This window comes from Marmota marmota, unplaced genomic scaffold (genome assembly GCF_001458135.2).
Source record: "Marmota marmota marmota unplaced genomic scaffold, marMar, whole genome shotgun sequence".
Taxonomy (NCBI): Eukaryota; Metazoa; Chordata; class Mammalia; order Rodentia; family Sciuridae; genus Marmota; species Marmota marmota.
Window position 1 is genome coordinate 4,077,984 of NW_026000079.1, and position 26,054 is coordinate 4,104,037.

General features: G+C 52.3%; 2 protein-coding genes across 5 annotated transcripts; one reads left to right on the plus strand and one right to left on the minus strand.

Annotated features, from left to right (window-relative positions):
- Positions 1–1,145: 1,145 nt before the first annotated feature.
- On the minus strand, positions 1,146–3,901 carry S100a9 (S100 calcium binding protein A9). The gene is made up of 3 exons (XM_015502887.2): positions 3,766–3,901; positions 3,335–3,495; positions 1,146–1,455 (listed from the first exon to the last, which is right to left on the minus strand). The coding sequence occupies exons 2-3, from the start codon at positions 3,482–3,484 to the stop codon at positions 1,261–1,263; spliced, it is 345 nt and encodes a 114-aa protein (XP_015358373.1). The 5' UTR covers positions 3,485–3,495; positions 3,766–3,901; the 3' UTR covers positions 1,146–1,260.
- Positions 3,889–25,517, plus strand: Pglyrp4 (peptidoglycan recognition protein 4). Of its 4 annotated transcripts, none has more exons than XM_015502888.2 (10): positions 3,889–3,987; positions 12,586–12,876; positions 13,307–13,420; positions 14,839–14,946; positions 15,580–15,781; positions 17,376–17,494; positions 18,747–18,899; positions 19,635–19,833; positions 22,741–22,859; positions 24,463–25,517. In XM_015502888.2, exons 3-10 carry the CDS (start codon positions 13,372–13,374, stop codon positions 24,639–24,641), a joined length of 1,128 nt encoding a protein of 375 aa, XP_015358374.1. In that variant the 5' UTR covers positions 3,889–3,987; positions 12,586–12,876; positions 13,307–13,371; the 3' UTR covers positions 24,642–25,517. The 4 variants fall into 4 exon arrangements, with proteins under 4 accessions (XP_015358374.1, XP_048670785.1, XP_048670784.1 ...); XM_048814828.1 differs by having other exon boundaries at positions 12,586–12,794; positions 13,295–13,420; XM_048814827.1 differs by having other exon boundaries at positions 12,586–12,794.
- The last annotated feature ends 537 nt before the right edge of the window (positions 25,518–26,054 follow it).

Below are 26,054 nucleotides of genomic sequence, written 5' to 3' on the forward strand. Positions count from 1 at the left end.
CCCTGAGCTTGTCCTTTTACAAGGGCCTGGGCTCAGGGCATGTCCCTCAGGATTTACAACTCTTCCTCCTGAGCATTTTCTGCATCTCCATGGCTTATGAGTGTTTTTTGAGATGCAGTATCTCTCTCTTGATCCTAAATCTCATGTAGAGAACCCTGAACTGGGCTGTGGTTTTTGCAAGGCCCACACCAGCTGGTTGTGACCTGGGAAGGGATTTTAGGAGCAGAGGTCAGGGAGATGAAAGAGGAGTCACTTGGACGTCTCTGAGGTGGGCACTTGGGTCTGGAGGATGCAGGTTTTGCAGAGAGGAGTAAATTCCACTGGCCCAAGCTCTCAGCCACCAACCAGGGGCTGGAGAAATCTCCACTGCAGCAGGGAGATCAGCTGGATCTTGAGGCTTAAAATCTGAATCTTCAGGCCCCAGATGATCTGTGGACTCAGAGTTCAAGCTCTCCCTGGTACTTCTGAAGGTTTTATTGCAGAACCCAGCCTGGTGCTCATGTCTTCTGCTGGGCAGGCGGGGGCCTTGTCACTCCACTGTCCTGCTGGGGCTGGGGTAGGCATGGGCTAACTCTCACGCCCTCCCACTGAGCACCCCACCCGCTAACTCCACATTTAGGATACTAGGCCTATTAGGAGAAATCCAACTGCTGTCTTGGATCCAGAAACGAGTTGGTACATAATCATCCCCATTTGTCCTTGTTCCCACTGCCCAAGTATTTTCTTTTCCCCAAATGTGGCATCGTCTAGGTCCATTTCTGGGAGACCTCAGAGGGACAGAGTTCTAATAGAGAGAGATGACCATATGGACAGTGATGGGCCAGGCGGGGCTGGGAGGGGGTAAGGAAGTGTGTGGCACATTGAGGGACAGGGATAGCCCGCTTTTGCTTTCTGAGGGGACCAGGCTGTGTTGACAGGCAGGACAGGGAGATGGGACCTGAGCAGGAGGGTCTGATGTCAGGGAGGAGGACATGGTCAGGTAGGTGAACCCAAGAGGTTCAGAACAGAGCCACATGTTGCTGGTTCTCATTTTGTTCTGACCCGATGGAGGGCGGAGCTGCAGACACGGGTGGGCTGTCCACCCCTCCTGATCCCCTAATCCCTCAGACAACTTGGGAAGGTGGCAGAAGCAGCACGCGGAGTCCTTGCAGGGTGAAAGACTTTATTTCCCCTTGACCTCCACGGCCACAGCCAAGGCAGTGGGACACATCATCCCCTGTGGCCCTGGCTGGCCAGAAGCAGGGTGGAGTGGCCTCCCGATTAGCGGCACCCCCCAAGGCCTGGCCCGTGGCTGTGACCTTCCTTATTGGGGGCGTTCTTGTGCATCTCCTCGTGGGAGGCATGGGTCAGCTTTGCTATCAGCATGATGAACTCTTCAAAGCTCAGCTGCTTGTCCTGGTTGGTGTCCAGGTCCTCCAAGATGTGATTTATGACCTTCTCATCCTTATTCTCTTTCTGTGGGTGTGGGAGAGAGGGCTGTAAGGGCTGGGTATGGCCAGGGGTGGGGGGACCCTGGAGCACAGTGAATGGCCAGATAGCTGATGAATGGGGAAGGTTGGCCCCCATTAAAGACACTTCAAGATGACCATTGACTGGGTGCCCCCGGAGGGGCAGACACTAAGCGTGTCGTGTGCTAAACTCTTTCTATTTGGTTCCCCAGACCTGCCCTCCAACTTGAGGACCCTGGCTCTCTATTTTACAGAAGAAGGTCCCACAATTTGCAAGTCTAGACATATCCCCTCATTTGATCTTTTTAACAACTTGAACAGGTGGAAATCACATCTTCCTAGGAAGACTCGAGTCTTAGAGAGGCTCAGCCGTTCCCGGGTTGAGCAGCCTGGAAACCCAGAGGTGGAGAAGCAGATTCAGGTCTGACTCAGGCCCGTTTCGTCCTGTTCTCTTTAATCTCCTCAGTCCCCCTCCCCTCCTGCCCTAGAGGTCTCCAGTTAGTGAAGCTCATCAGCCTCAGATTCGGGGGAGGCACTTAGGAAAGCCAGCTGCTGTGAGGTCCTGGGCGGGGCAGAGCCATGGAGGGGCTCTGCTGACCTCACAGGGTAAGATAGAGCATGCCAGGAGGATGGGGGCGAGGTGACGAGGTCCAGGTGAGCCAAAGAGAACCAGCTGCCCTCTCTGCCATTCTCTGGCTGGGACCCCTCTGCTCAGCCTTCTCCTGGACTCTTGATGGCCCATCTTGTAGGTCCCCTTCTTAGCCTACCACTTTGCTTCTGGCAGGGGACACTGGGGAGGGGGATGGAGAGCATGCGGGTGTCCCACAGAGGAGAAGGTCACCCACACAGCCTCTTGGTGCCCTGTCTACCTCATCCAGCCTGAGACCCTCACCTGCAGGGAGTTGTCACTGTCCCTCAGACATCCCACGGTGGCAATTCTCCATCTTACCAGGGAGGGACGAGCACCAGAGGGGGATGGGGACTTTCCCCAGGATGACTGGCCCTGGGAACAGGATTGGGCCTGGGACCCACGTGTTCTATATCCTTCTTAGTCTAGGCCTCCGTTTCCCCAATTTCCCCAGATTTATAAAGAAAACAAAAAGAGTGTGGGAACGAATCCTTCTTTTTCCTGGAAATCGTTTTCAGAACAGGGAAACACATTCCACGAGTGCTCTGTATGTGCCCGTGCTGCGCCGGGTTCTCCACGTGCTCCTCATTTCTCAATTTTCTTCCCTGGACGGGTGGGATTGGAAAAGCCCTCTAGGTCTACCCCACATTCCCAGCTTAGTCTTAGCTTCCTGCCGAGTGCTGAGTTTAGGTGCTTCCCTTCCCAACACCCGGGTCTCAGCTCGTGTGTCACCTAAAGAGGCTCTTCCTGTCCACCCCTCCTAATCCCCTCTGCCCTACCAACCCAGACCACCACCCTATTTGTTATCTCCCAGGCACTTAGAGGGGTTGGATTTATCTGTTCATTTGTTGTATGTCTCCCCGATGGGAGAGTGGGCTACCTGGTCACTGCCACTTCCCTGTGACCAACACAAGGCTTCACACACAGCACATGTCCAACCACACAATTTCTTGACTCTATTAGTGCTGCCTAGCTTTGAGCACCTCTAGTGCCTCTGGATAGAAGAAGCTAGTATTCTCCCTTTCTCTCTTTTGGTATGAGTTGAACCCAATGTGCTCTACCACTGTCTTATACCTCAGCCCTTTATATTTCTTATTTTGAGGCAGGGTCTTGCTGAGTTGCCTAGGTTGGCCTCAAATTTGAGATCCTCCTGCCTCAGCCTCCTGAGTAGCTGGGATTCCAGACAAGTTCCCGGCTACAGCTTTCTCCTTGATTGCTGCAGACAGCACCTGCTCCTCTCTCTTTGACCAAGCCCTACCTTGAGGAAGTTTTGCAGCTCTTTCTTCGCCAGCTGTTTGAATTCCTTCTGGTTCAGGGTGTCTGGGTCCCCTGACCTTACTGTGTACTGGTGAAAGGTGTCGATCACGGTCTCTATGCTGCGTTCCATCTGTGACAATTCACGCGCCATCTTCTTGCACTCTGTCGGAATAACGGAGAAGCAAGGATTTGGGACATTTAGAAGAAAGAACAGGCTGCCAGGCTGCCTTGATTGTCCTCTGGCCACGGGCAGGAAGGAAGGGAGGGGGAAAAGCAGTTGGGCACAGAAGACCCAAGAAATGTGAAGGATGCTAGAAAGTGTTCAGGGCCAGACCAAGGAGGGCTTCCAGTTTGGAAGAAGGTTGGGTGGGAGGAGAAGAGAAAGAACTGGAAGGCAGGCTTCTGCCGGTGCGCAGTGAGTAGCTCACTCACCAAAGCCCAGGATCCTACAGAGCCTCTGACAGGGAGGTGCTGGCTTGGCATTTATAGGCAGCTCCGGGCCAGGGCTCTCTGGGCAGGATTGCTTCACAGGCCATCAGTTTGGTAAGCCTCCAGGAAGGGGGCTGGGCAGGACAGGAAATGTTCACATAGTTCCTTTGCCTTTTTTTGTGAAATTGCCAGCCCTGGGCCTGGAACTGGTTTGGGAGGAGGCTGGTGAGTTCAGTCCCCTCAACCCCAACCCCCCTCTCTCCCTGAGCAAGCCACCGGCCTGCCACTCCGCTGGCCCCTCACATCCCACCTCTGGGACAGCTAGAAGTCCTCTGAGGACCGTGGTGCCGACCCCCTCTGCCTCTCCTCTCCTTAGTCCTCTGTGCTTGCCTGGCTCTGTGGGGAGGAGGGTCTGGCACTTGGAGAGTGGGGGTTAGGATTAGAAAGATTCTTAGAGGTGATTGACCCTGTTGCACTGCAGATGAAGGACCCCAGAGAGGGACCCCAGCAAGGTCACAGAGCTGGCTGGTGACGTGGCAGGACTTGGCCTCAGACATCTTGATTCCTGGTTAAGGGCAATGGCAGGTATGCGTCCTTCTTACAGTCAGAGTGAGAGGTCTTCAGGGCCTGCCTCTTCTAAATCCCACTCCTCATTGGGGTCCACACCCTCCAGGAACTTACGACCTAGAAGAGGGCTATTGTATGTCGCTCCTGGTGGGCAAGACGGGCCCCTCTCCTGCTGCCACCTTCGTATGTATCTCCCCACCGCCCACAGAGCAAACTGATATGGCTTAGCCCTCTGCACAAGGCCCTGTGGGGCGTGGGCTCGGTCTCTCCTGGCCAGTTTCCCCTGCAGTCCCCCTCCACTGTGGGCACGCGGGGCCCACCTCGCTCCTTGCCACAGCGTGGTGGTGAAATCCAAACCCCACCTCCCCGCTCAGCTCAAAGGCTGCCTCATCCTGGAAACCTGTGCTATTCTTCCCATCAGGAACACCCCCTGGGCAGGGCGGTCTCCTCCAGGCCACTTCTGGCTCTAAGGCTGCTTTCCTGGAGCCAACTGATTTGCATACTTCGCTGCTGTCTATTTAGTGCCTATAGATCCTGAAAGAGAGGTTCTTTTTCATGTTTATCACCTCCCATACACACAGTCTGGGGAGGGACACCCTTGCTTTTGCTGAATCATCACATTTCCTTATTGGCATCCTGACCCCTCGCCCCGGGAAGGGTGCATGGTGCATGGAGGACGTACCTGAGGTATTGTCCTGCCTTCTTGCTCCTCCCAGCCTCTCTCCCTCCTTCGGGGAAGGTATTCCTCCTCTTCCACCTCACCTAGTCCTTTTCTCCAGTCTTCAAGAAGCCTTCCCTCATTGCCAAGGCCCCTCCTGCCCACTGCCCTCTGGAAGCCCCCGGCAGCCCCAGTGTGTGCTAAGCCCTGGTCCTGAGCACGTCCTGCCTGCACTGCTGAGATGCACAGAGCTCAGACTCACTGAGTGTGACCTTAGGCAATTTATTGAACTTCGCTGTTTCACTTTCCTTAATTGGTAAAATAAGATACTAATAGCGCCTTCCTTGAGGATTGTACAATACATGCAGAACTGGGAAGAGTTCAGGAAATAAGAAGCACTATTATCAGTTACCTTTTCATTATTATTGGTACCAGCACAAGATGCTGGGGGATCTTGGTGAGCGAGTCACAAAACACAGGGGAGACATGATTTGACATCCTGTCTTCCTAATCACATTTTAAACCCTTGGTAGTTTGGGATAGGACCTGGCACTGTATTAAGCGCACAGCAATTATTTAATAAATGCATGTTGAATGCACACTTGAATGAATGAATGGTGTCGACATGGCTGTGAAATTATTATATTTGAGGAACTGGGGTGCCCAGGGTGCTCTACCACTGAGTTACACCACCTCCAGCACTTTCCTCTTTTCTTGTGTTTTTGAGACAGGGTATCACTAAGTTGTTCAGGCTGGTCTTGAACTTGTGTTCCTTCTGCACCAGACTCCAGAGTAGCTGGGATTACAGGTGTGCCACTGCGCCCCACCAGCCAAGAAATACTTAAATGGAAAGTTCAGGTGCATTTCCCAACGGAGGCTGCCCCTGACTGTTTAGAGGAATCACTGAATGAAGGTGGACCCTGTGTGCCCACCTGCTCGGGCGGGTAAGGAATCTACATCTAGTTTCAGGCTTCGTAAGCATCCGCTGGGTGCCTTTTCTTGTGCTCCCACAGCGCCCTCTGCTGCCTCTGTTGGAGCAATTTCACCTGCACCAAAGAGTCACACACCCCTGCAGAAAGGTGAAGCCGGCCAGGTGTGAGAAATCAACAGAGCCAGTAGGGTGACTTTGGCAATGGATGTGGGAACTCTGGGTCAAGGACACTAGGTAGCCGGATGAATGACATTGAGAATAAACTCCCGGGCACTCCCCTATCTGCAGCTGGTCCCCCACCCGCCTTCCTGCTAAGTGTGTGCTGGGAGACGTCTGAGGTCAATTGGAGCCTTAGTCATTTAGAAGCTCAGGCCTCAGCTGGAGGGGAGGCAGGAAGGGAAGCTGGGGAGAGCGCAGAGGAGCTCAGCCTGGCCCCCACCTGACTGAACTGATGACCCAGCACAACAGGCCCCAGGGAACTTCCCTACCTGCCCTCCTGTCCCACCCTCCATGTGCCTGCCAAAAGTACTGACCCGCTCATCCCATGACCCGGCTCTGTTGAACCCTGTAAAACTCAGACCCCTGTTGTGGCCCGTTGACGTCGCTGATCCACTGAGGTCTGTCCCCATTTGGATTATTTTTGCTTTCAGTGGAGACCGGCTGGCAGGAGCATTCTTAACTTGAAGGACAGCCAGCCTTCAGCCTCAGGGGAGGGCTGCCCAGGACCGGTGTTGCTGGGTTTCCCCAAGGCCTGGGGAATCTGCATTCTTACTGCAAACTTCCACTTATAAAAGCTGTCAACTGATTTTAAAGAAAAGCAAAAGCATTGACCATGAAGCAGGGTGTGTGCCCGTGGGTGGACAGGGGTGCCCTGCTCTGCCATGGGGTTCTTGACTCTCTGGCTGTCTCCTTCACTGGCTGTGGCTCCTCAGGCAGGTATATGGCTCTGCTCACCTCTGGGACCCTGGCACCCAGCGAGGGCCTGACTTGCTGGGTGCTGGGTGCGCACTTGCTGAGTGGGTAAACGCAGGCGTGCAGGAATTCATGAAGTGCGTGAATGTGGAATGAACACTGGTCTCTTGGCCTTTGCCCTGTGACTTTCTGCAGAGCTGCTGATTGTCATCCTATAATGTTGGTTCAGGATGAAGGTAAAATGGGGAGGGGGAGGGGAGATGAGGCTCAGCGGCTGGCAGGAGCCAGCCTAAACGCAGACATGGAATTTGCACTTGGGGAATCCCATGCCGTCAGTTGGTCCCATCCCAGGAGGCCATGGTGGGCCCCAGATCCCAGGCTAGTTCAGGCCCAGGTGACGTCAGGGCTGAGCCACCAGGTAGTGACTTGAGCCACCTGTTCCTCACCCCCTCCGAGGCCCAGGTTGCACTGAGGGCTGGTGGGAGGTGGAGCTCCTCAGGGTACTGGTTTTCCCGGGAAACTCAGAGCCTCCTACGAGGACATGAATTGGCCACTTTTTTTTTTTCTGGCTCTGAACAGTAACTCTGGATGTTGTTTTTGGGAGAAAAGGGTGTGGTTTCTGGATAAAAAAAATGTGTAAGCAAACAACTAACGGCCAGAGAATCCTGTAGCGACAATGAAGTCACCAGCCCCTCTCCCGTGCTCAGGACCAACGGCAGGCCTGAGCCTTTCTGCTTCTCTCACGCTCAGGCTGAAGCCAGATTGAAAGACAGGCAGTTAGAGTAGCTAGGTAAATTGGGTCTGATACCGAGCCTAGTAAAGAAAATCAAGTCCCTAAAGAAAATGGAGTCAACCTGAGCCCAGGAAATCAGAACCACACCTGGGAGATTGAAATGTTAATGTCCCCAAGGCCCAGGCCCATCCTAAAGAACTGTTAATGAAGCAGCTCCCAGCAAATAGGGAGGTGCTCATCAAATCACCCTAAGCCCCTTCTTCCTGGGGGGTGGGTGGGGAGGTCTTCTCTCCTTTAGTAAAGCCTTCCTTTTCCACTCCACACTTGCGCGCGGCTGCTTCTCTGGTGTTATACTTCAGCACTCCCAGCAAGGAGTAGTCACGGTAACCCTGGGTATCGCTGCTGTGGCCCTCAGGCCACTTGGTCCACCTGTGCTGCACTGGGTGTCCCAGGGGGTGCACATGGGACTCTCCCCACCCCAAGCTCTCATCCTCCAGTCTGCGGGACCCTGGTGGAAAGAGTACAGAGGCTGCGGGCTGAGGCTGGGTTCCAGTCCTAGCTTTGCCAACTCACTGGGGCCATTACAAGTCTTTCCCTCCATACGGCCTCCAGGTTTGTATCTGTTAAACTGAGAGGTTGGGTCAGCTCAGTCACTTCTTGGGCTGGCACCAGGTTCCGATGGCATCTTGGTGGGCTCCATGAACACGGCCCCGATGCTCCAGGGCTCTGTGTGATTCCTGGATCACATGCTGCTCCCCCAGAAGAGGAAGGCGGGTCCCCTCCTCAAAGCTGCCCCCTGGGGCCCAGACCCTCCCAGGCTAAGCCCAACCTGCTGCCTCTGAAAAACCAGCCTCTACCTCAGAGCAAAGCCTGTCCAAGGAAAGGACATGACCTTTGTCCTTGGAAAGACCCACAGAGCACTCCTAGGCACATTCCCACCCTGCTGAGTTGTTTATCTACAAATAACAGGAGAGATCTGCTGCGCCAGGTGTCCCTGACTCAGTCAGGCTAGGTGGGGACCCATAGCAACCCCCTAGCAGCCACCAATCAGAATGAGACAGGGAAATACCTGGGATGCCAGATGACCCTCCCAGTAGTTTATGGTGGTTGATAAAGTGTTGGGAAACCATGTAGTTCAGCACGTACACCCCTCTTGGCTTAAACCAATCAGTTCAAATGAATCCCCCTCTTGTACTAAGCAATCACCCCTCCCCAACTTGTTCCCGCCAGTGAATGTGCTAATCATGTTTTAGAGTTGTTATTTGATTTTCCCACGGTGTGTGATGACTTGCTAAGAGATGCTATGATGTATGGGGGGTCCCTGCCTTCTCCAAAGAATGTATAAAACTGCTGCAAACCCTGGGCTCGGGGCCTCTCAGCGTCACCTGTTGGTGTGTGTGCGCGGAGGAGCTAGCTCGCAATAAACACCTCTTTGCTGCTTACATTGATCTTGGACTCTGGTGGTCTTTTGGGGGTCCCGAATTCCAGCATAACACCTCTTTCTCCATTCTGTCCCTTCCCACTGGCTTGGAACTCTCTGGATCTGGACTTTCTGACTCCCCGTTCCCCTCTGTTCAGTTTGGGTGTCTGGTGCATTAGGATGGCTCGGAGGATTCATCCACAGGTGACATCAGATGGTTGTCCTGCCATCTTTGGCCTCCAATCTCACCAAGCCTCCACTGATGGCCATCCTAAGGTCAGCTGAAGGCCGACCTATCTCCTGCCCCACGCTAGGCTGCTTTGGTGTCCACAGTGAGGCCTCTCTGGTAACCGGGCTTCCTAGATCCTAGGTCTGAACACCTCCCCGCACTCCACCTCAGCTATCTGTGCACAGAATTTTCCTAATTTCCAGGAAGTGTTGCCTTCCAAACCAAGAAAGTGGATGTCCCCTTTTCTGTCTCCTGGATACCATTTTTCCAGTCCTTCCTCCTCTCCCATTTTCTAGCTGTTGTCCTTACTTTGCCCCACACTGAAGTTTCAGATCTCTCCAAGACTCCGGAGGGGTATCCCAGTATCTCTCCATTGGCTTCCTCTGCCTCTCAGAAATCCCCTTTGTAGAGAATAAGGGCTTTCACAAACATCACCATGTGGGCATTGTAATTACCGGCCTTTTACTCCCGCACTGGACGATTAAATCCTGGAGAGCCAGCTTCTCCACTTACTCCTTCTTCAATGATCAGCTTTGCACGTGAGAGACATATGCATTTGCAGGGTAGAATGAATGACTGACTTGGCTTTCACAGAACCTAGGCTTAGAAGACCATTTCCGGTCATTAAGAAGTTGTGCAACACAGGAGAAGGGAGAGGAAGAGAAGGAGGTGGAGAGGAGTGAGGGGGGACATGGGGAGGCGGGGGAGACGACCGAGAGTCGGGGTGTGTGAAAGGATGCCAGGATTCAAGGAGCGGTGCTGCCACCTGGTGGCCAACCTGCACCAGCGCTAGCGGCATTGATCTGGCCTGGGACCTGTAGTTCTCAGGACCCCTTTGTACTTGTGAAAATTACTGACTATCCCAGAGAGATGATTGTGGGTTATGTCTAATCAATAGTTGCCGTTTTTTTAAATTTCAAAAAGTTTGATATATTGATTAAATTAGCATTAATAAACTCATTATATATTAATCTCTAGTTCAAAAATTAAAAATAATTATACAGATGTTTTGCAAAGCTAGTGAGTGTCACTTTTTAAAACATTTTCTCCTACTACTTCACTGTGTAGATGAAAAGATGATAGGCTGCATTTCCATATCTGCTTCTGCATTCGACATGTGGCAAAATATTGTTTTGGTTGAAGATGGGAAGAAAAATCCAGCCTCTCACAGACAGGTACTTGGAATGGGGAGGAATATATTAGTGACCTTTAAAAATAATATACATTTTACATTTTTTGATATACATCCAAACTCAACAACTGGTAATTTGTTAAAAGTTATTTGTAATGTAGATTCTGAAGCCACATGAATGAATTCTTTGTATTTGTTTTCATTAGAATCAATCGGTCTATCTTAAAATTGGAATGGATATCTTATTCAAGCGTTATTTTGTAACCTCATACATTAGTCATTCAGAAAATATTGGCTCCTTGAGGTATGCACATTTTCTAAATGCTGACACGTTTTATTACTTGATGTACACACACACACACACACATACATATATATTTATATCACTGATCTCATCCATCGGTAAAGTCTTTCAGTATTGGGAAGCTGTCAAATCATGGTGGCAGACAAAAATTTTTCAAAATTCTAATTTTTGTTTGAAAGTACTAATTTTACTAAGCTAACCAATTCCATCAGTTGTTTTCCTTGAAACAAAAGGCACATTTGTATATTTTCAAGAGGAAGTCTACGATGTACCCAAGTATAAATATGTAGTTTGACTGTTATCTGTGCTTTCAAGTAAAAATGGTGTTCCATGAAAAAGTGGTCTGGTTCACAGCTCAGTCACACAGATGCTTTTCCATGACAGAACCAGGATTGAGATTTAATAAAATGAATGATTTTCTCTGCTTCATTAAGAATGTTCTTAGGTAAGGCCCGGTGTGGCGGCAATGACTATAATCCCAGACACCTGGGAGGCTGAGGCAGGAGGATCACAATTTGGAGGCCAACCTGGGCAACTTACAGATATCCTGTTTGAAAATAAAAAATGAAAGGGCTGGGGATGAAACTCAGTGGGAACACCCCTTGGTTCAATCTCTTACTGAAAAAAACCCAAAAACAAAACCAACAACAAAACAAAAAATTTAAAAAATTTGAGACAGGGTCTCACTAAGTTGCTTAGGGCCTTTTAAATTGCTGAAGCTGGCCTTGAAATGGGCAGAGGCGGGGCTGCGGAGGAACAGCCCGTCCCCAAGGGTCAGGAAACCCCTAGGTGCCTACCGCAGTGATCTTGGGCTGCAGTTCTTGGTGGCCTTCATCTTGGTCCTGGCTCTGCCCACCTGCACCTTCCCCCCGGGCATCGCTCAGCAGCCCTGGCTCGGTCTCACGGCATTGGCTGGGCCTGGGCACATGACTGGCAAGAAAGGGGGTGAACCTGGGGTGCATTCAAGGGCTCCTGTGTAGGGAGCGTCTCTTGGGACCTTTGACTGAGAGTGAGACTGACTAAGGGCAGCCTTTCTAGATATGGGCATTCCTCAGTGTCTCTAGAGACTGCCCCACCCACTAGGAGCTGAGAGGTCCTCACGCAATGTGCACCTGGCTGTGTTCTTGGAAGGTGTCAGGTGGAGCTCCCTCTGCAAAGATCCACAGCCCAGGAGAGCAGCGTTGCAGAGCGTGCACCTGATGAAGAGATGACCGAGGAGTGGGCAAGGGACTAGAGATGCAAGGCTTGTGGGAGGCTTCCTGTGATGGGTGACAGCTTGATGCCAAGGATGTGGTGTGGCAGGAGGCAGTGTGATGCACGTGTAGGCTACAGGGTCAGAATTAGGCATAGCGAGCTGGGCACAGTGTCTGCGCCTGTAATCCCAGTGGCTCGGGAGGCTGAGGCAGGAGGATCGCAAGTTCAAAACCAGCCTTGGTAACAGCGAGGTGCTAAGCAACTCAGTGAGACCCTGTCTCTAAATAAAATACAAAATAGGGCTGGGGACTTGGCTTAGTGGTTGAGTGTCTCTGAATTCATCCCCCACCTCCCGCAAAGAATTGGGCATGGTGAGCTGTCCCCTGGGAATATAGATTAAGTTGGGGAACCCAGGGGAAGGGGAGGGTGGCATGTTGGTGAAATGACCTCAGTCCACAGCCTTCAGACACCTGGAGCAAATCTGTTTCCACGGGCAGGAAGTTTGCAGATGTCGGGGACACAGCCCCTGGGTCCCACAGGTTGGCTGGGCTTCTTGGGGACTGGGATGAGGAAAGAGCTCAGGAAGGTTGGGCAATCTTGCTTTTTCCCACGGAGGAGATAGCTGGAGTTATTCACAGGGCGGGTCCCCAGGTGCTCTCAGCCCCGTCTGGTTTCACCACGGTTCCTTTCAGAGCTACGTGGAAGGAGCCAGCTCTGAGTCTCAGAGCTCTGTCTTTCCTTAGGGATCCCAGGCTTTCCTGTCCTCTCCGGGAAGCCAGAGCTGGAGTGCGCCATTCCCAGGGAAGGAGCGCCCTCTAGTGCTGGGGAGAGGGAAGGCTGGAGGAGGGGACCGCGCCAGAGGCCAAGTCTGGAGGAGAAGGAGCTGCCAGCCAATGAGGAGGGAGCAGGCTGCACCCTGACCTGCTGGGCTGGGACAGCGCAGGGTCCACAGGTATTTCTGAGTCTCTGAGTGTTTCTTCTTCAGAGTCCCCCTCCAGGAGCCGGGGCTGGACTCCACCAAATGGAGAGTTAAGGTCAGATTTCCTCTCCCTAGAACTGGGATCCTCCCTCCCCCAACTCCTGCATCTCCCTCCTTGCTTCTGTCCCCAGCTGGAAAGTCATCCTCACAGTGGACTCATCTAGGAGAGTTTGGATTTCTTGGTTGGACCGTTTTGGGGTCTTGTTGCCCTTGTCTGTAGAAATGGGGGTTAACCTTACAAAGATGGTGAGCATTAAATAAGACTGCGTGTGCAAGTGTCTGAACACGCCCTGCACTCAGTGGATATTAGATAAAATTGAGTCGCCATGACAGCGTCCTTGTCCCTTTCCTCTGGCAAGCAGGAGCCTCAGGAGGCCCACAGTGCGGCAGGGAGTCAGACGGGGTACGGGGTACGGTGTAGTCTGGGGGTGCTCCATCTGTAGAGTGAGCGTCATAGTCACGTTAACTGTCAGTGTGTCTCCCAGGACTGCCGCTTGCCTAAGGGCTGCTAAACATACGGTTCCCATCGGTGTGCTGGGCCCCTGTGAGGATGCTGCCCTGGCTTCTCATCTTCTCTGTTTTGGGTCTCCAGTCCTGTGGTAAGTTTTCTTTCTCTGGACCAAATACTGACTGAGAGCATCTTTCCAAAAATCCTGTAGTAGGAATTCCCTGGGTTGAAAGAATAGCTTTATACTTAGAGCGTGGAACTTGGACTCTTTCAACCTAGGTTTGAGTCCCTGCTCTGCTTCCGATAATGATTTTAAATAAGTTATGCAGTAAACTCTTAATCTTCCAACCTGAAAATTGAGGTAAGGTCACCAACCTCGTCAACTTATTGGAGAGTCAAATGAGATGACACACACAGAAGGACTGAGCACCTGGAGATTAACAGCAAATAAACTGGAACGATGTATTATTATGATGTTATTCAGAGTCCGACTTGAGTTAGGTTTTTAATGTTAAAAAAAATGTTCCTTAGAAAGATCAAATTTTTAAAAAACAGGGGTTAAAAAAAACCCTAATCAACCACAAAAAAAGAAAAAGAAAAAAGTTCCTTGGGAATATCACTCACTAGATGTAAGTTGATGCCCTGATGCTCTGTGCCCAAACCACTGCTGTCTGTCCTTCATGGACCATGGAACCTGGGTTAGCACATGCCCTCCAGTCACTCAGGCACTGGCCTGCCTCATGCAAGTAATTCTATATTGTTTCCCCGCAGACTCTTTCTCATGTTTCCATTAACTAAAATTCACACACAAGAGGATTTTGTGGTTTGGAGGTGCCCAAATGCATTTCCAAGTTGTTTTTGTGAATTGTGTGTGTGTACATGCCACTCAGGAGGATAGGCTGATATTTTTGACTCCCTGCCCATAACCATTAAGTCTCATGCCGGGGTGCGGGGACACGCGACTCAATCAATCAGGGTCACTTTAATGAATTTGGGCTGACTAAATAAAGACACAGACACAGAAAGTTCCTTTTTCTTTGGGTTCAGTGACCGCTCCTCAGCCACAGCTCCCACAACGGGGGGAAAGGCAGGCAAGAAAGAGAGGAGCACACCTCGAACCCGGGTTTTATTAGTGGGGGGAGCTGATCCATGGAACACTCTATCCAAAAAAGGGCAAAGGGTAGGGTTACAACAAACAGTGGTGTAACTCAACCCCACTGGGTGACGCCCACGCCCGGAGCTGCACCTTTCTTATCTGAGGGAGTTGAGGTCCAATCGCATTGCAGTGGGTGCGGTACCAGCTCAGTCCCTCTTTACTTAGGACTTAAAGGTGAGTACCCAGCTCCTGTCCAGAGCGGCTCCCGACACCAGGGCTTCACCTTGAGTGGGTGTTGGAGAAAGCCATGCCTCCTTCTGCTGTGGGAGGTGGTCCTCTGGTTAGTTGAGAGGGATTTCTTGGAGGTGGCTTGGGCATTTGGGGAGGCCAAGGGGCCGTGGAGAGGGGTTGGCTCCTTCTGGTTAGAGGCCTGGTATCTGTAGTTTGATGCATAACGGAACCTTCTTTTGCAGCTGTTTCCTCCTGGGACAAAGCACACACAACACAGGTGTCGGAGGGTCTGCAGGCCTTGTTTGGCAACATCTCCCAGCTCATTGAAAAAGGCAAACTCGGTCTTGATGGTGAGGAATCTTGGGGACCGACTGGGGTTTCTCAGGTGGCTGGAAATGTTTCTCAGGTCTGCACGGCCACGTGACACCCCGTGACATGGGACGGGGCGAATGGAACCCCGTAGAGAGTAACACTGGCCGGCCACTTCACGGATTGCCCTAGGTCCTTGGGATACAGGGTCGGCGCCAGGTGGTGATAGAAACCCTGACCTCGGGGAGGAGACTGGGTTGGGAGACTCAGCCCCTGTCTGGAGGGAGTCTCGGGCCAAGGAGGAGATGCAGCCCTCTCTGGTGCTGCTCAGGACTTCCTCCAGGGAAAGTGGGTGAGACAGAGCCGCTCCCTGCAGTAGGCGCCTGGGCAGAGCAGGGAAGGAGCTGGGAGACAGTGTCTTATTGTGGATGGGGATGTGCTGGGGTGGGGCAGCAAAGCATCCGGGCTCCCTGGCTGGATCAGACTCTGCCTAAGGGGTGGGATGCAGATGGCATGAGCTGGGGAGGGTGTACCTGCCTGCCGAGGGCTTCCTCCTAACGCTCTTCCCCCACCACGGGGCAGATGCGGCCCAGACGTGCACATGCAGCCCAGGTCGCTCATGGGCGACCACAGGGCAGGATGCACCGAGTGACATCCCACGGTTCCTTCCACAGATGTCTTCTCCATGGTCTCTCGCAAGGAATGGGGGGCAGAAGCTGTTGGCTGCAGCTCTCAACTGATCATGCCGGTGGATGTCCTCGTCACACATCATGTCCCTGGGCTGGAGTGCCACGACCAGGCGGTTTGCAGTCAGAGGCTGCGGGAACTGCAGGCCTATCATGTCCACAGCAACAGTTGGTGTGACGTGGCCTACAAGTAAGAGCCGGGGCCGGGTCTCGAGGCACAGGGCCAACCCTGCTCTGCGGGGCTGCTTCTCTGGATCCTTCTGTTTTAGTCAGCTCTTTGTTCCTGCCACCAAAATACCCCACAAGAACAACTTAGAGGAGGAAAAGTTTTGTCCAGGGCTTGTGGTTTCAGGGTCCGTGGGTGGCCGACTCCATTGTTCTGGGGCCAAGGTGCAGCAAAACCTCAGGGGGGAAGGGCCCAGCAGAGGGGAGCTGCAGGGTCAGAAGACAGAGAAGGGGAGAGGGCCACAGGGAGATGAACCTTCCAGGCACTCCCCCAGGGACCTACCCCTCCTGTCGTGCCCCTGGCCTACATTGATCACCCAGTCAGTCCTTTGAAACTAAGATGGTCACATTAGGTCACAGCACGCACAGCCCAATCACTTTCCCTCTGAACATTCCTGCGTTAACAGGAGATTTTGGGGGGAACCTTATGTCCGAACCACAACAAATTCGCATTCATTTCCCTCATTGTCTAGATTATAGTTACGTAGGTTTTATAGTGAATAAAATGTTTCAAACCCTCATGAGATCCCAAGTCCTTTAGAATTTTCCACCCAGTCCCTCCCCCTGGGAACTCCCCAAAGAAAATAAGGACAACCAATCTTCCTACCCAGGCCAAGCTTGGTTTCCCCGGCACATCGCAGGTTACAGACGACGTCCTTGTCCCTGAGTGCCTTTGCTCCCTATCAGCTCTGAGTTTGTCTCCACCTGCCCAGGGAGGAAGGAGGGAGTCTCTTGGGGGCACTCGTCCCATCTGTTGCTCTAAGACCCATCTAGAAGACTCACATCTGACTTTGGCCACTTACGGACAGTTCCTGAGCATGGTGATGGCTCCTGCTCGGTGTCCAACATACTTCAGGCTTTCCCAAGGTCCTGGGCGGTGAGGGGAGAGAGGAGCTGATGAGATCTCCCTTGGCCCCCAGCCCTTCTGAAGGACGGTTATAAAATATGCGTACGCGGTTCCTCAGAAGGACACGGGTGAGGTGGGTGGTGGAAGCCGGGCGGCCCCTGCCAAGCCAGCTCAGGTGCACACTCTATTTGGTGTCTCCTTCCTGTCTCACTCTCCTTACTCCCTCCCTCTGGCTTCTGGGATCACTTCTGAACGCACTGTCTGCTTCCGCGTTGCATGTCCTTGTTCAGGTACCAGGTACATGCAGGACAGTGACCCTGCAGGGAGAAATCAGGTGAATAGCTTGGGGACGATCACATGGGCACCGTGCATTTTGGAGGAGGGAGGAGAGCCATGTTTGAGCTAGCGTGGTGTGGTTGGGTCGATGCTAATTACTGTGAAGACCGGGGACCCCTCCTCCTCTGAGTGCACGGGATGATCTATGTTCAGCTCCAGGTCTGTGCAGGGCATGGGGCAGGAAGGGAGTGCTGCAGCAGGCCAGAATGTTAAGGACTAGGATGAGTGACCTGGTCTTCCACAGTCTGGGAAGAACCATGTGAGTTCCTTTTAGTGAACATGGCTCAAGCCCTCGTCCATCTGGAGCCTGGGTACGTGGTTCCTCTCTCGGGTGGGTCACCACGTCAGCTGCTCAACCTTGTCCCCTTGCTGACAGCTTCCTGGTCGGGGACGATGGCAGGGTGTATGAAGGTGTTGGTTGGAACGTCCAAGGCTCGCACACCCAAGGCTACGGCAACATTTCCCTGGGCGTCGCCTTCTTCGGCACCAAGGAAGGTAATGACCGCCCCCGACGAGCCCTCTCCAAAGAGTCCTTGGCACTCAACATGGCCTGTCTCAACACCATGCAGCCTTCCCAGACTTCTCCAAAGATCCACTCCCGGAATTCATTCTCCCTTGGCCTCCCTGTCATGGCTTTGTGAGGATGCTTCTCCAACTGCTCTGACTTCTCTCAGTCTCCATGGCAACCCCTCTTCTTCTAGCCATCTTGTAGGAAGAGCTGCTTATGAGTTTTTCCTCTGCAGTTCCCCTGCTCTTCTGGAAAGAGCCGGGCTTCCTCTGTCACCTCTGGGTGAATGACTATCTCGTCTTCCTCTAATGTCAACTTTTTGTAGCCGCAGACTGGACCCCCAGATTCCTGCCTGACACCGCCTCCTTCCATCTCTCACTCCCAGATTGTCCATACATTGTTTACAAATGACTCAGAGGTCCCCGATCTCTGACTCCACTTTCTTCTGGTCTCTTGCTCTACATGTCATGCCGTTGGCCTTGACCTTGGAACATACATTGTCCGGGGCCATTTCCCTGAATTTGTGCACCCCTTCCTGTTAACCAAGATCTCGAATATCAATATTCTCTGAGGTTGTCCAGGTGGATTTCACAGTTTCTGTTATCACAGGGTGCAGCCTGAGTTTCAGAGAAGTAAATAACTCACAGCGACACAGCCGTGAGTAGAGGAATCAGTACGTGAGTCTGTATCCTCCACGGCCAACCGGGGTTGGGGGGTTTCCAGCCTGCCAGAGACTCACTGGGTCAGCAGTTTTGTTTACTAATTGATTAGTTGATGTATTTCTTTATAAACTTTGATGACTACTTGTTGCCTCTTGTTGGCTTGGGATTTTGAAGGTGTTACTTTTTACAGCCTCAAGTTCCTCTACATGAATAATGGGCTTAATGATAGCTTCTGCCTCAGGGGTTTGTGGTGAGGATTAAATGGGCGAATGTGGGCAGAGTCTGGCTCGTGCCTGCCAGGGCCCTTCTGATGGGGGACCCTGGCCTGAGCAGGCCAGCGCTGTGAGTGGTCGCTGCCTCTGTGTTCTCTCATGAATAGAGGGAGTCGACAGAGGAGTCCTGGCAGGTCACTGGGAAAGGGCTTCATCCTGGGCCACAGAGAACTCTGTCCTGGCAGACCCTTGCCTCTCAGACCGGGGGAGGAGCCTGCTGGGCAGGGCTTGGCCAGTGTTCCTTCTCTGTTCAGTCCCCTGAAGCTCAGGTCAGACTGAGATTCCCCACAATTGCTCTCTTCCAGGCCTCAGCCCCAGCCCTGCCGCCCTGTCAGCCATGAAGGACCTAGTCTCTTATGCTGTGCAGAGGGGACACCTGTCACCTAGGTACACCCAGCCACTTGTTGTGAGAGGCGAGAACTGCCTGGCTCCTCCCCCAAAGGCAAGGCTGAGGCACGGTAAGACCTTGGGCCCTTCTGGGCTCCATCCAGGATGGCTCCTCACTAGACTCCAACGCCACCCGGGGGGTGGCTTCCCACCAGGCTCTCCTCAGATTCCTCTTGAAACTTTGGGGCCAGCAAACCTTGAAAGGGACCCTCCAGGGCACCTCTTTCCCCCTCAGATTCCTAGAATGGCAGAACCTTGGCGTTATGCCTGGTGTTATATCTGTGCACTTGTTTCTTCAAATTGGCAGACATTTACTGAACACCTACTAGACTCTCAGGATATACGAGACATTAAAATCCCTGACCTCATGATGTTTCAATCTACAGGGTAGAGAAAGACGCAAATAAACCAGAAAAACACTTGGCATGTTATATGATAAAAAATGCTGGGGGTGGGGGAAGAACACAGAAAATGATAGGATATTTCTACACCTATTTATATATTCATATGCTTATATGCAAACACATTTCTGAATATAGGTGGTGCATACCTATAATTCTAGCAATTTGAGAGGCTGAGGCAGGATGATTGCAAGCGTGAGGCCAGCCTCAGCAACTTAGTGAAACCCTGTCTCCAGATAAAAACTAAAAAGGACTAGGATGTAGCTCAGTGGTGAACTGCACCTGGGTTCCACCCCCCAGCACTGGACCCCTCCCAGAAAAGTAGTGCTGAGGAAACTTAGGGTACCACTTATATGGATTTTAAAGGAAGAGTTTAATTATCATTATGTTTTTGCCCTGCCATAGCTTGCCCTAGCATTGTCGCTCGGTCTGCTTGGGGGGCCAGGGAGACCTACTGTCCCAAGATGACCCTTCCTGCTAAGTACGTGGTCGTCCTCCACACTGCTGGGAGGACCTGCGGTGTGTCTGACGAGTGCCGCCTGCTGGTGCGAGACCTCCAGTCCCTCTTCATGGACAGACGCCATGCCTGCGACGTGGGGTATAAGTAAGTGGGCCCCAGAATGGGGGCTTCTTTTCTGGTTTCTGGGGGCAGAAACTGAGCCTCTGAAGGGAAGGAGAGGGCAGTAAGATCTCCTGAGTTCTCACCATGTGAAAGACCCTCAGGTCTGGCCTCATGGATTCCCATCCAGTCCTGGGAGGGTCTTATTCAGGAGTTATCTAAGGGGGTGGTCGTGGCCCTGGGCATGTTCTTAAGACACGTGCCTCTCTCAAAGGTAGCGTGTTGGCATGGCGGATGCCGAGACTGTTGAGATACCACCAAGGAGGCACCTGTGTGCCAGGGAATCTTTAGACAAGACGATCTCAGGTGGTGACCTTTTCAAGGAAGTGCTTCCCTCTGCTCCGCCCCTCAGTGTGGCCACATCTAGAAGCTGTTCCCACTCAGGTCACGGTGCCATCCTCTGCAGCCAGCCTGTGGGCCTACTGCGAGAGAGTCTTCCCTGTATGAAGGAGAGGGAGGGGCTGCCAAGGTCTGGGAGTCTTCATTAAGGAACACACTGACCTAACGGGAGACCAAACCAACCCTCCCTCCCTCCTTCCCTCCCTTCTTTTTCTCTCCTCATTAAGTGTAGCCCAAATGGGGCTCAACGTTCCGGGCCGGTTTTGCTCAGGTTGTTTCCATTTAGAGTGCCCGTTTTAAAAACTTGTCCCTTAATACTGGCACATAGGAACCAAATGGTCCACAAAACAGGTAGAGGTGTCTTGAGGATGCATCCAGAGCTTGCAGATAAGACATTTGGGGGTTGCACACCATCTCACGTCCCATCAGAAACAACCCCATTAAGTATTAAGTCTCAGGACAGGCCACGGCTAGCCCAGTACATATTCGTACACGTTAATAAAGGGAACCCCCACTTCTGGGGACATTCACAGCTTAGCAAAGTGGAGCTGGATGTTAGTAGCCCAAGCTGGGCACTTTGCATAGGATGTGGCCTGCGGAGCCCTGGGCGGGGGCCTGTCTTAGATGAATTTCCATTGCTCCATGTGGGCTTCTGGGCTGCTGAACCTCTGTTCTGTTTCCATTTTAGTAATAACCCTTTAAAAAGAGGATATAATGTTTTTCCCAACATCTATCATTTATCAGGACCTCCCAAGTGCTTTGTTAGGTCCTGCCATGGAGGATTGATGTTCTCCTTAGTGACACTTGGATGTCTGAACATTGACTATAAATTTGGAAATCCTGAACAGGGAAATGATGGAGGTTGAGGAGAGGTCTTTCCCTTTTCTACTCAGATTGCTCAACGCTGTTACCTGTCTTTTGATTTCTGACTTTTTATTGTGTCCCTTCTATTATACTATATGACTGTCATTTTGTCACCTTGGGAGGGCCTGGAGTCAGGATAAACACTTGCTTTTCACATGAGATAGCCGTAGGCTGTGCTCTGGGGACGCTGTTTGGACGGAACAGAGACATAGTCTTGCCTTTATGGGGCTAGTACTTTAGGGAGGGAGAAAAAGAGTTGAACAAGTTAAGCCTTAGTGAGGTGCAGTAGGTGCTTGAAGGAGGGCTCAGGTTGCTGGGGAGATGGCTGCGAAGGACATGTTACCTGAGGGAGTCACACATGAGCTGGGACCTAAAGACCCAGTGGGAACCAATCAGAGGAGGAAGAACATTTCAGATAGAGGAAGGGACTTCTATGGAAAGGCTTGGAGTCCAGCCCGAGAACAGTTCCTTTGAGAAGCGGAGAGGTGTTTCTCATGAGCACAGAGATGCTAAAGAGGGGTGTGGTGGGTAAAACAGGGGCCATGTCCTGAAGACCTTGTGACTCGAGCTGGGGAGCTTGGGCTTGGTGCCAAGGACCAAAAGCAGGATTTTAACATGACATGCAACGTATTTTCAAAAGGCCACTCTAGCTGTGGCTCCAGGAATGGATCTGAAGAGTGTAACACTGGAGGTAGCCAGGTCTGAGGACTGTGTAGCCATTCAGGCAAGATGATATGGCGGCACAGCTAGGGTGATGGCCTCTGTCATGGAGAGAAGTTGAAGAGGTGATGGTTAATGACTGGGTGCAGGGGCAGGGGAGTGGCGGGAGATACTGCAGACAAGCGTGGGTTGAGCGAGTGGGTGGGCTGAGGACTGTTTTTGTGCCCATGACCAGTGGGCAGTGGGTGGCAGCACCTTTCTCCAAGATGAGATCCCAGGAAGGAGCATAGACGGGAAGAAGTGGGTCTAGTCATGAACTTGTGGACTTTCATGGATGGTAAAGGAGCCAAGGAAGTGGGTGTGTTGAGGGAGAAGAGGCTTAAAGAGCAGGACCCTGAGGAGCCCCTCAGGAAGGCCACAGGAATCCGAGGGGCAGAGAGGAGGCAGCCAGAGGAGAAAGCTGGGAGAGTGTGGTGTGGGGGAAGCCACGGGAAGAGAATATTTGGAGAGGGTCGACAGAGTCCAGTGTGCGAAGAGGCCAAGGCAGGTAAGCCTAGAGATGGGCACTTGTCCTCCGTGGGGAGGAGGCTGTGGGCCAGCTTGGAGAAAGTCGTGCTTTGGTGAGGTGGGGGACAGGCAGGCACGGAAAGCTGTCTTTCCAATTTCCTCATTGACAGTGAGCTCCTCGTGTCAGGAGTGATGTGCTGGAGCCGGATGGGCCCGGGCAGCTCAGAGGACTGACGGTCAGAGATTCAGGAATTTTCTGAGCCAGCTGCTAAATAGCTGGTAGCCTAAAATCAGCCACGGTGGGAGTTTTCTTCCCCAGAAATCTACAAATGCTATAAATCAGGGTCCTCCCCCACCCCAAGCTGGTTTAAGGACCAGGTCTGACTTGTTTCTGTGACCCAGGGCTTAGAATTTAATATGATATCTGGTGAGAAGAGACATGAGTGAATTAGGAATGACGACGAGAAGCGATCCCAGAGCGCCTCTCTCTCGTGCCCATCTCCACCCCCTCGTGTCCTGCAGCTTCCTCGTGGGCCAGGATGGTGCCGTTTATGAAGGGGTCGGCTGGAATGTTCAAGGCTCCCGAACCCCTGGCTACAATGACATTGCCTTGGCCATCTCGTTCATGGGCACCTTTACAGGTAAGTGGATGCTTTGGGCAGTGGTGGTCATCGTATGGTATCTCAGAGAGAAGGTGTGACGTGGGTGACAAAGACATCAGACTCAGGCACTGTCTAAATGACTGCACGTGTGGAGCTTCAAATCTGACATTTAACTAGGCTGAGTGTGGCCAGAGGTGACCCTCAGATGGAACTCACCTCCTGCTCATGCAGCCAGAACTCTCTCTTCCAACCCCTAAGGGACACATGGAGCCATCTTTGTGCCTACTGTTACTCATCTTAGCAGACACACCATTTCTTGGTTGCCATGACAGCAAGTGGCACCCCTTCACCTTATATGTCACACCAACATGGATAAACCCTGACTCTGCACTGAGACTGCACACTCCATACACTGAATATCGTCACAGACCAGAGCCCTTGACTAGAGTGTTTTTTTTTTTTTCTTTTCAATATTCAGGTGCTTTTTGTTGAATCCTGGAGAGGGGCGGCTATGTCACTGGGGCTGGTTCAGGCTGACACAGAAATGGGAATTGGGTGGGGGCAGGAGTGGCCCAGGACTGTGCCTGGAAATGGGGCTGACCTGAGGTCAGGAGAGGCGAAGAAGGAGCAAGCAAATCTCTGGGTAAAGCACAGGTTCCTGGCCTTGGTGATTCTGACGTCTCACATCAGATGATTTTCTGTTGTGGCGCTAACCTGGGCCCTACAGGTCCTGGGCCTTACGAAGCTTAGCAGTATTCTTGGCTTCTATCAAATGGAGATAACAGTATCTTCCCTTTCTTAATTTTGACAACCAAACTGTCTCCAGACCTTGCCATGTGTTCCCTGGGGGAGGTAAACTTTCCCCAGTAAGATAAACTTTCGCAGTGGAAAAAGGCTTTGCATATTCTCAGAAGAATGAGTTTCTTTCCCCAGACTCAGCCTTTTGATTTGGGAAAACTTTGGCCCTGAGGCACTGAAGTCTAGACTCTGTCCATTGAGTGGCTAACTATAAGGGTTCTGTGTTCAGGATTGGGGTCTCATGACTGTGTCATGGTTGGTGGCAGAGGAAGTTTCTGTGCCAAGGCACAGAATGCCTGGGCTAGGAAACCCTGGCTGCTGTGGCAATGCCCTGCATGAGGAGGCTCTGACTTAGAGTCTTATCAGCCTTGACCTTGGTCTCAGGCACTCAGCTCCTGGGAATAAAGGAACTCTCTTGTTAGACAAACCACAGTGTTTCACCAAGCTCCGCTGGGCCTGAACCTGTCCACAGAACAGTAACTTTAAACAATGGACTTTCTTGAGATCTGCACAAAGCTCCTCACATTGCACATTGCAACGGTAGTATGTAAGTGAGGAAGAAGCTGCACAGTGTTGCTAACTCTGTAACCTGCCCAGTGACACAGTGAACAATGGGTACTTATGATGCCAGTGATCTTGTGCAACCTATTGATACAAATAGAGCTGGCAGCTGGCGCAAGGGGCTTCTGCCCCTGCCCCTTGCTTCTGTCTCCTTTTGTTTCTGTGACAGTTGACAGCAGTGGCCTGTACTAGCTTGGTGGTGGTGGATGGTTCTAGGGGTGTGTCCTGCCCTGGGCAGGGTGCCCTGGAATTCCTATGACCAACGGACTACTGTGTTTTGCAGGTACTGCGCCCAATGCTTCTGCGCTGGAGGTGGCCAAGGACTTGATCCAGTGTGCTGTGGTCAAGGGGTACCTGGCCCCCAACTACCTGCTGGTAGGCCACAGTGATGTGGCCAATACTCTGTCCCCGGGACAGGCTTTGTACAACATAATCAAGACTTGGCCTCACTTCAAACAGTGAGGGAGGCCCCAGCTCCTGAGACTGCTCAACCTGCTGCTAGGTCTCTGTCCTCACCTCCCACCCATCTGTGTCCCCCTCCCCTGCAAGTCCCACCTTGCCTCCCTTTCGCAGGTTGGGGTGATACAGTCCTCTCCTACTATTGTCCTGCAGCATCCTGTAGGTTGGGCCCTCACGGCGCTTCACATCTGGGCCCCACTTCCCCTCTCTTCACCTTCTTCGTCCCTGGGCACCTCCTGCTCAGCCGGGAGAGTTGATGGGTGATGGTCCTCTGCCTGGTGTGCCTTCCCCCGAGGTCTGCCTGGAAGCTGCCGGCCCTCACCCATCGCCAGGCCCGTGCGCCCACTCCTTCCCTCTGCTCACACGTTGACTTGTACAGACTCGGGTGCAGCTGTTACTGAAGGGCTGTCATTATCAGAGTGGTTTCTGTCCTCTCTCCCAGACTATGAGCTCTCCAAGGGAAGGAGCTGAGATTTATTGTCCCTTTGTCTTGTGTCAGTTCCTTACCCATGTCTGGAATTTAGTAGGTCCCTTAGGTGTTTGTTGAAGAAATGGATGAAAGAGTGGACGGGTTCCTGGTCACCTGGCCAATTTGCTCCATCATCTTCTCTTTGGGAAGCCCCCTGGGATCGTGCCCTGGTCCACCAGTATTCTCTCTTAGTCTGAGGCTCCGAGCTGGCTCTGGGGGCTTTTCTGTACTGAGTGCTATTGTGGAGAGCCATTCTCACGCGTGACTGGGCGACTCCCGGTTTGGGCCTGAGGCTTCTGGCTGTGTCGGAACTTTCCCGGCCCTCTCCTGATGAGAGAACCCGTCTGTGTGGGGGTGTGACTGACCACTGACCCCGGGGGCCCAATCACTGACCCTGACCTTGGAGTGCGGCCCCCCCTCAACCTTCATTGGATGGAATTCTCCCCTGAATTTCTTGTTCCCCAATAAAAGGCTACTCCCTGGTGTGCTCGCTCTCTCTCTCCTGCTAGCCCTGAGTAATCCTTGCTGCCCTACGGGTGGTTCGAGGTTGGAGCCAGAGAGGGGAGCCATCTCGGACCTGGTCATAGAAAAAGGTAACTGAGTCTGTGTGTTTTATTTCGATCTCTGCTAGCTAACTTTTATGCCAAGAACCTCATTAATGAAACCAATGCGCAGGCCGCATGGTGGATGCTATGTCTTTAGAGTCCCATGTCCCTGTCTCTCCAAAGCACCCTGAGGGAAGGGACTGTGTGCTCCTTCACAGGCAGAGAGGAGCTGTGACCACACACACTCCCCAGTGCCTGTGGCCTGCCTGTGCCTGGCTGGCCCCACTGGGTGCTGGGCAGAGTGAGGACCCAGAGCCCTGGCCCTCTCAGCCCTCCCTGGACTCTTCATCTTACTTATTGGAAGCACATGAAACATTTTCTGTAGACATGAATAAAAGGAAT

What these genes read in the sequence shown, in the direction of transcription:
- S100a9 (XM_015502887.2), bottom strand. Translation starts at nt 3,484, where the DNA reads ATGGCGCGTGAATTGTCACAGATGGAACGCAGCATAGAGACCGTGATC. An exon ending in AGCTGCAAAACTTCCTCAAG is followed by an intron (nt 1,456 to 3,334) that starts GTAGGGCTTGGT and finishes CCACACCCACAG; the next exon opens with AAAGAGAATAAGGATGAGAA.
- Pglyrp4 (XM_015502888.2), top strand. Translation starts at nt 13,372, where the DNA reads ATGCTGCCCTGGCTTCTCATCTTCTCTGTTTTGGGTCTCCAGTCCTGT. An exon ending in TGGTGTGACGTGGCCTACAA is followed by an intron (nt 15,782 to 17,375) that starts GTAAGAGCCGGG and finishes CCTTGCTGACAG; the next exon opens with CTTCCTGGTCGGGGACGATG. An exon ending in CTTCTTCGGCACCAAGGAAG is followed by an intron (nt 17,495 to 18,746) that starts GTAATGACCGCC and finishes GCTCTCTTCCAG; the next exon opens with GCCTCAGCCCCAGCCCTGCC.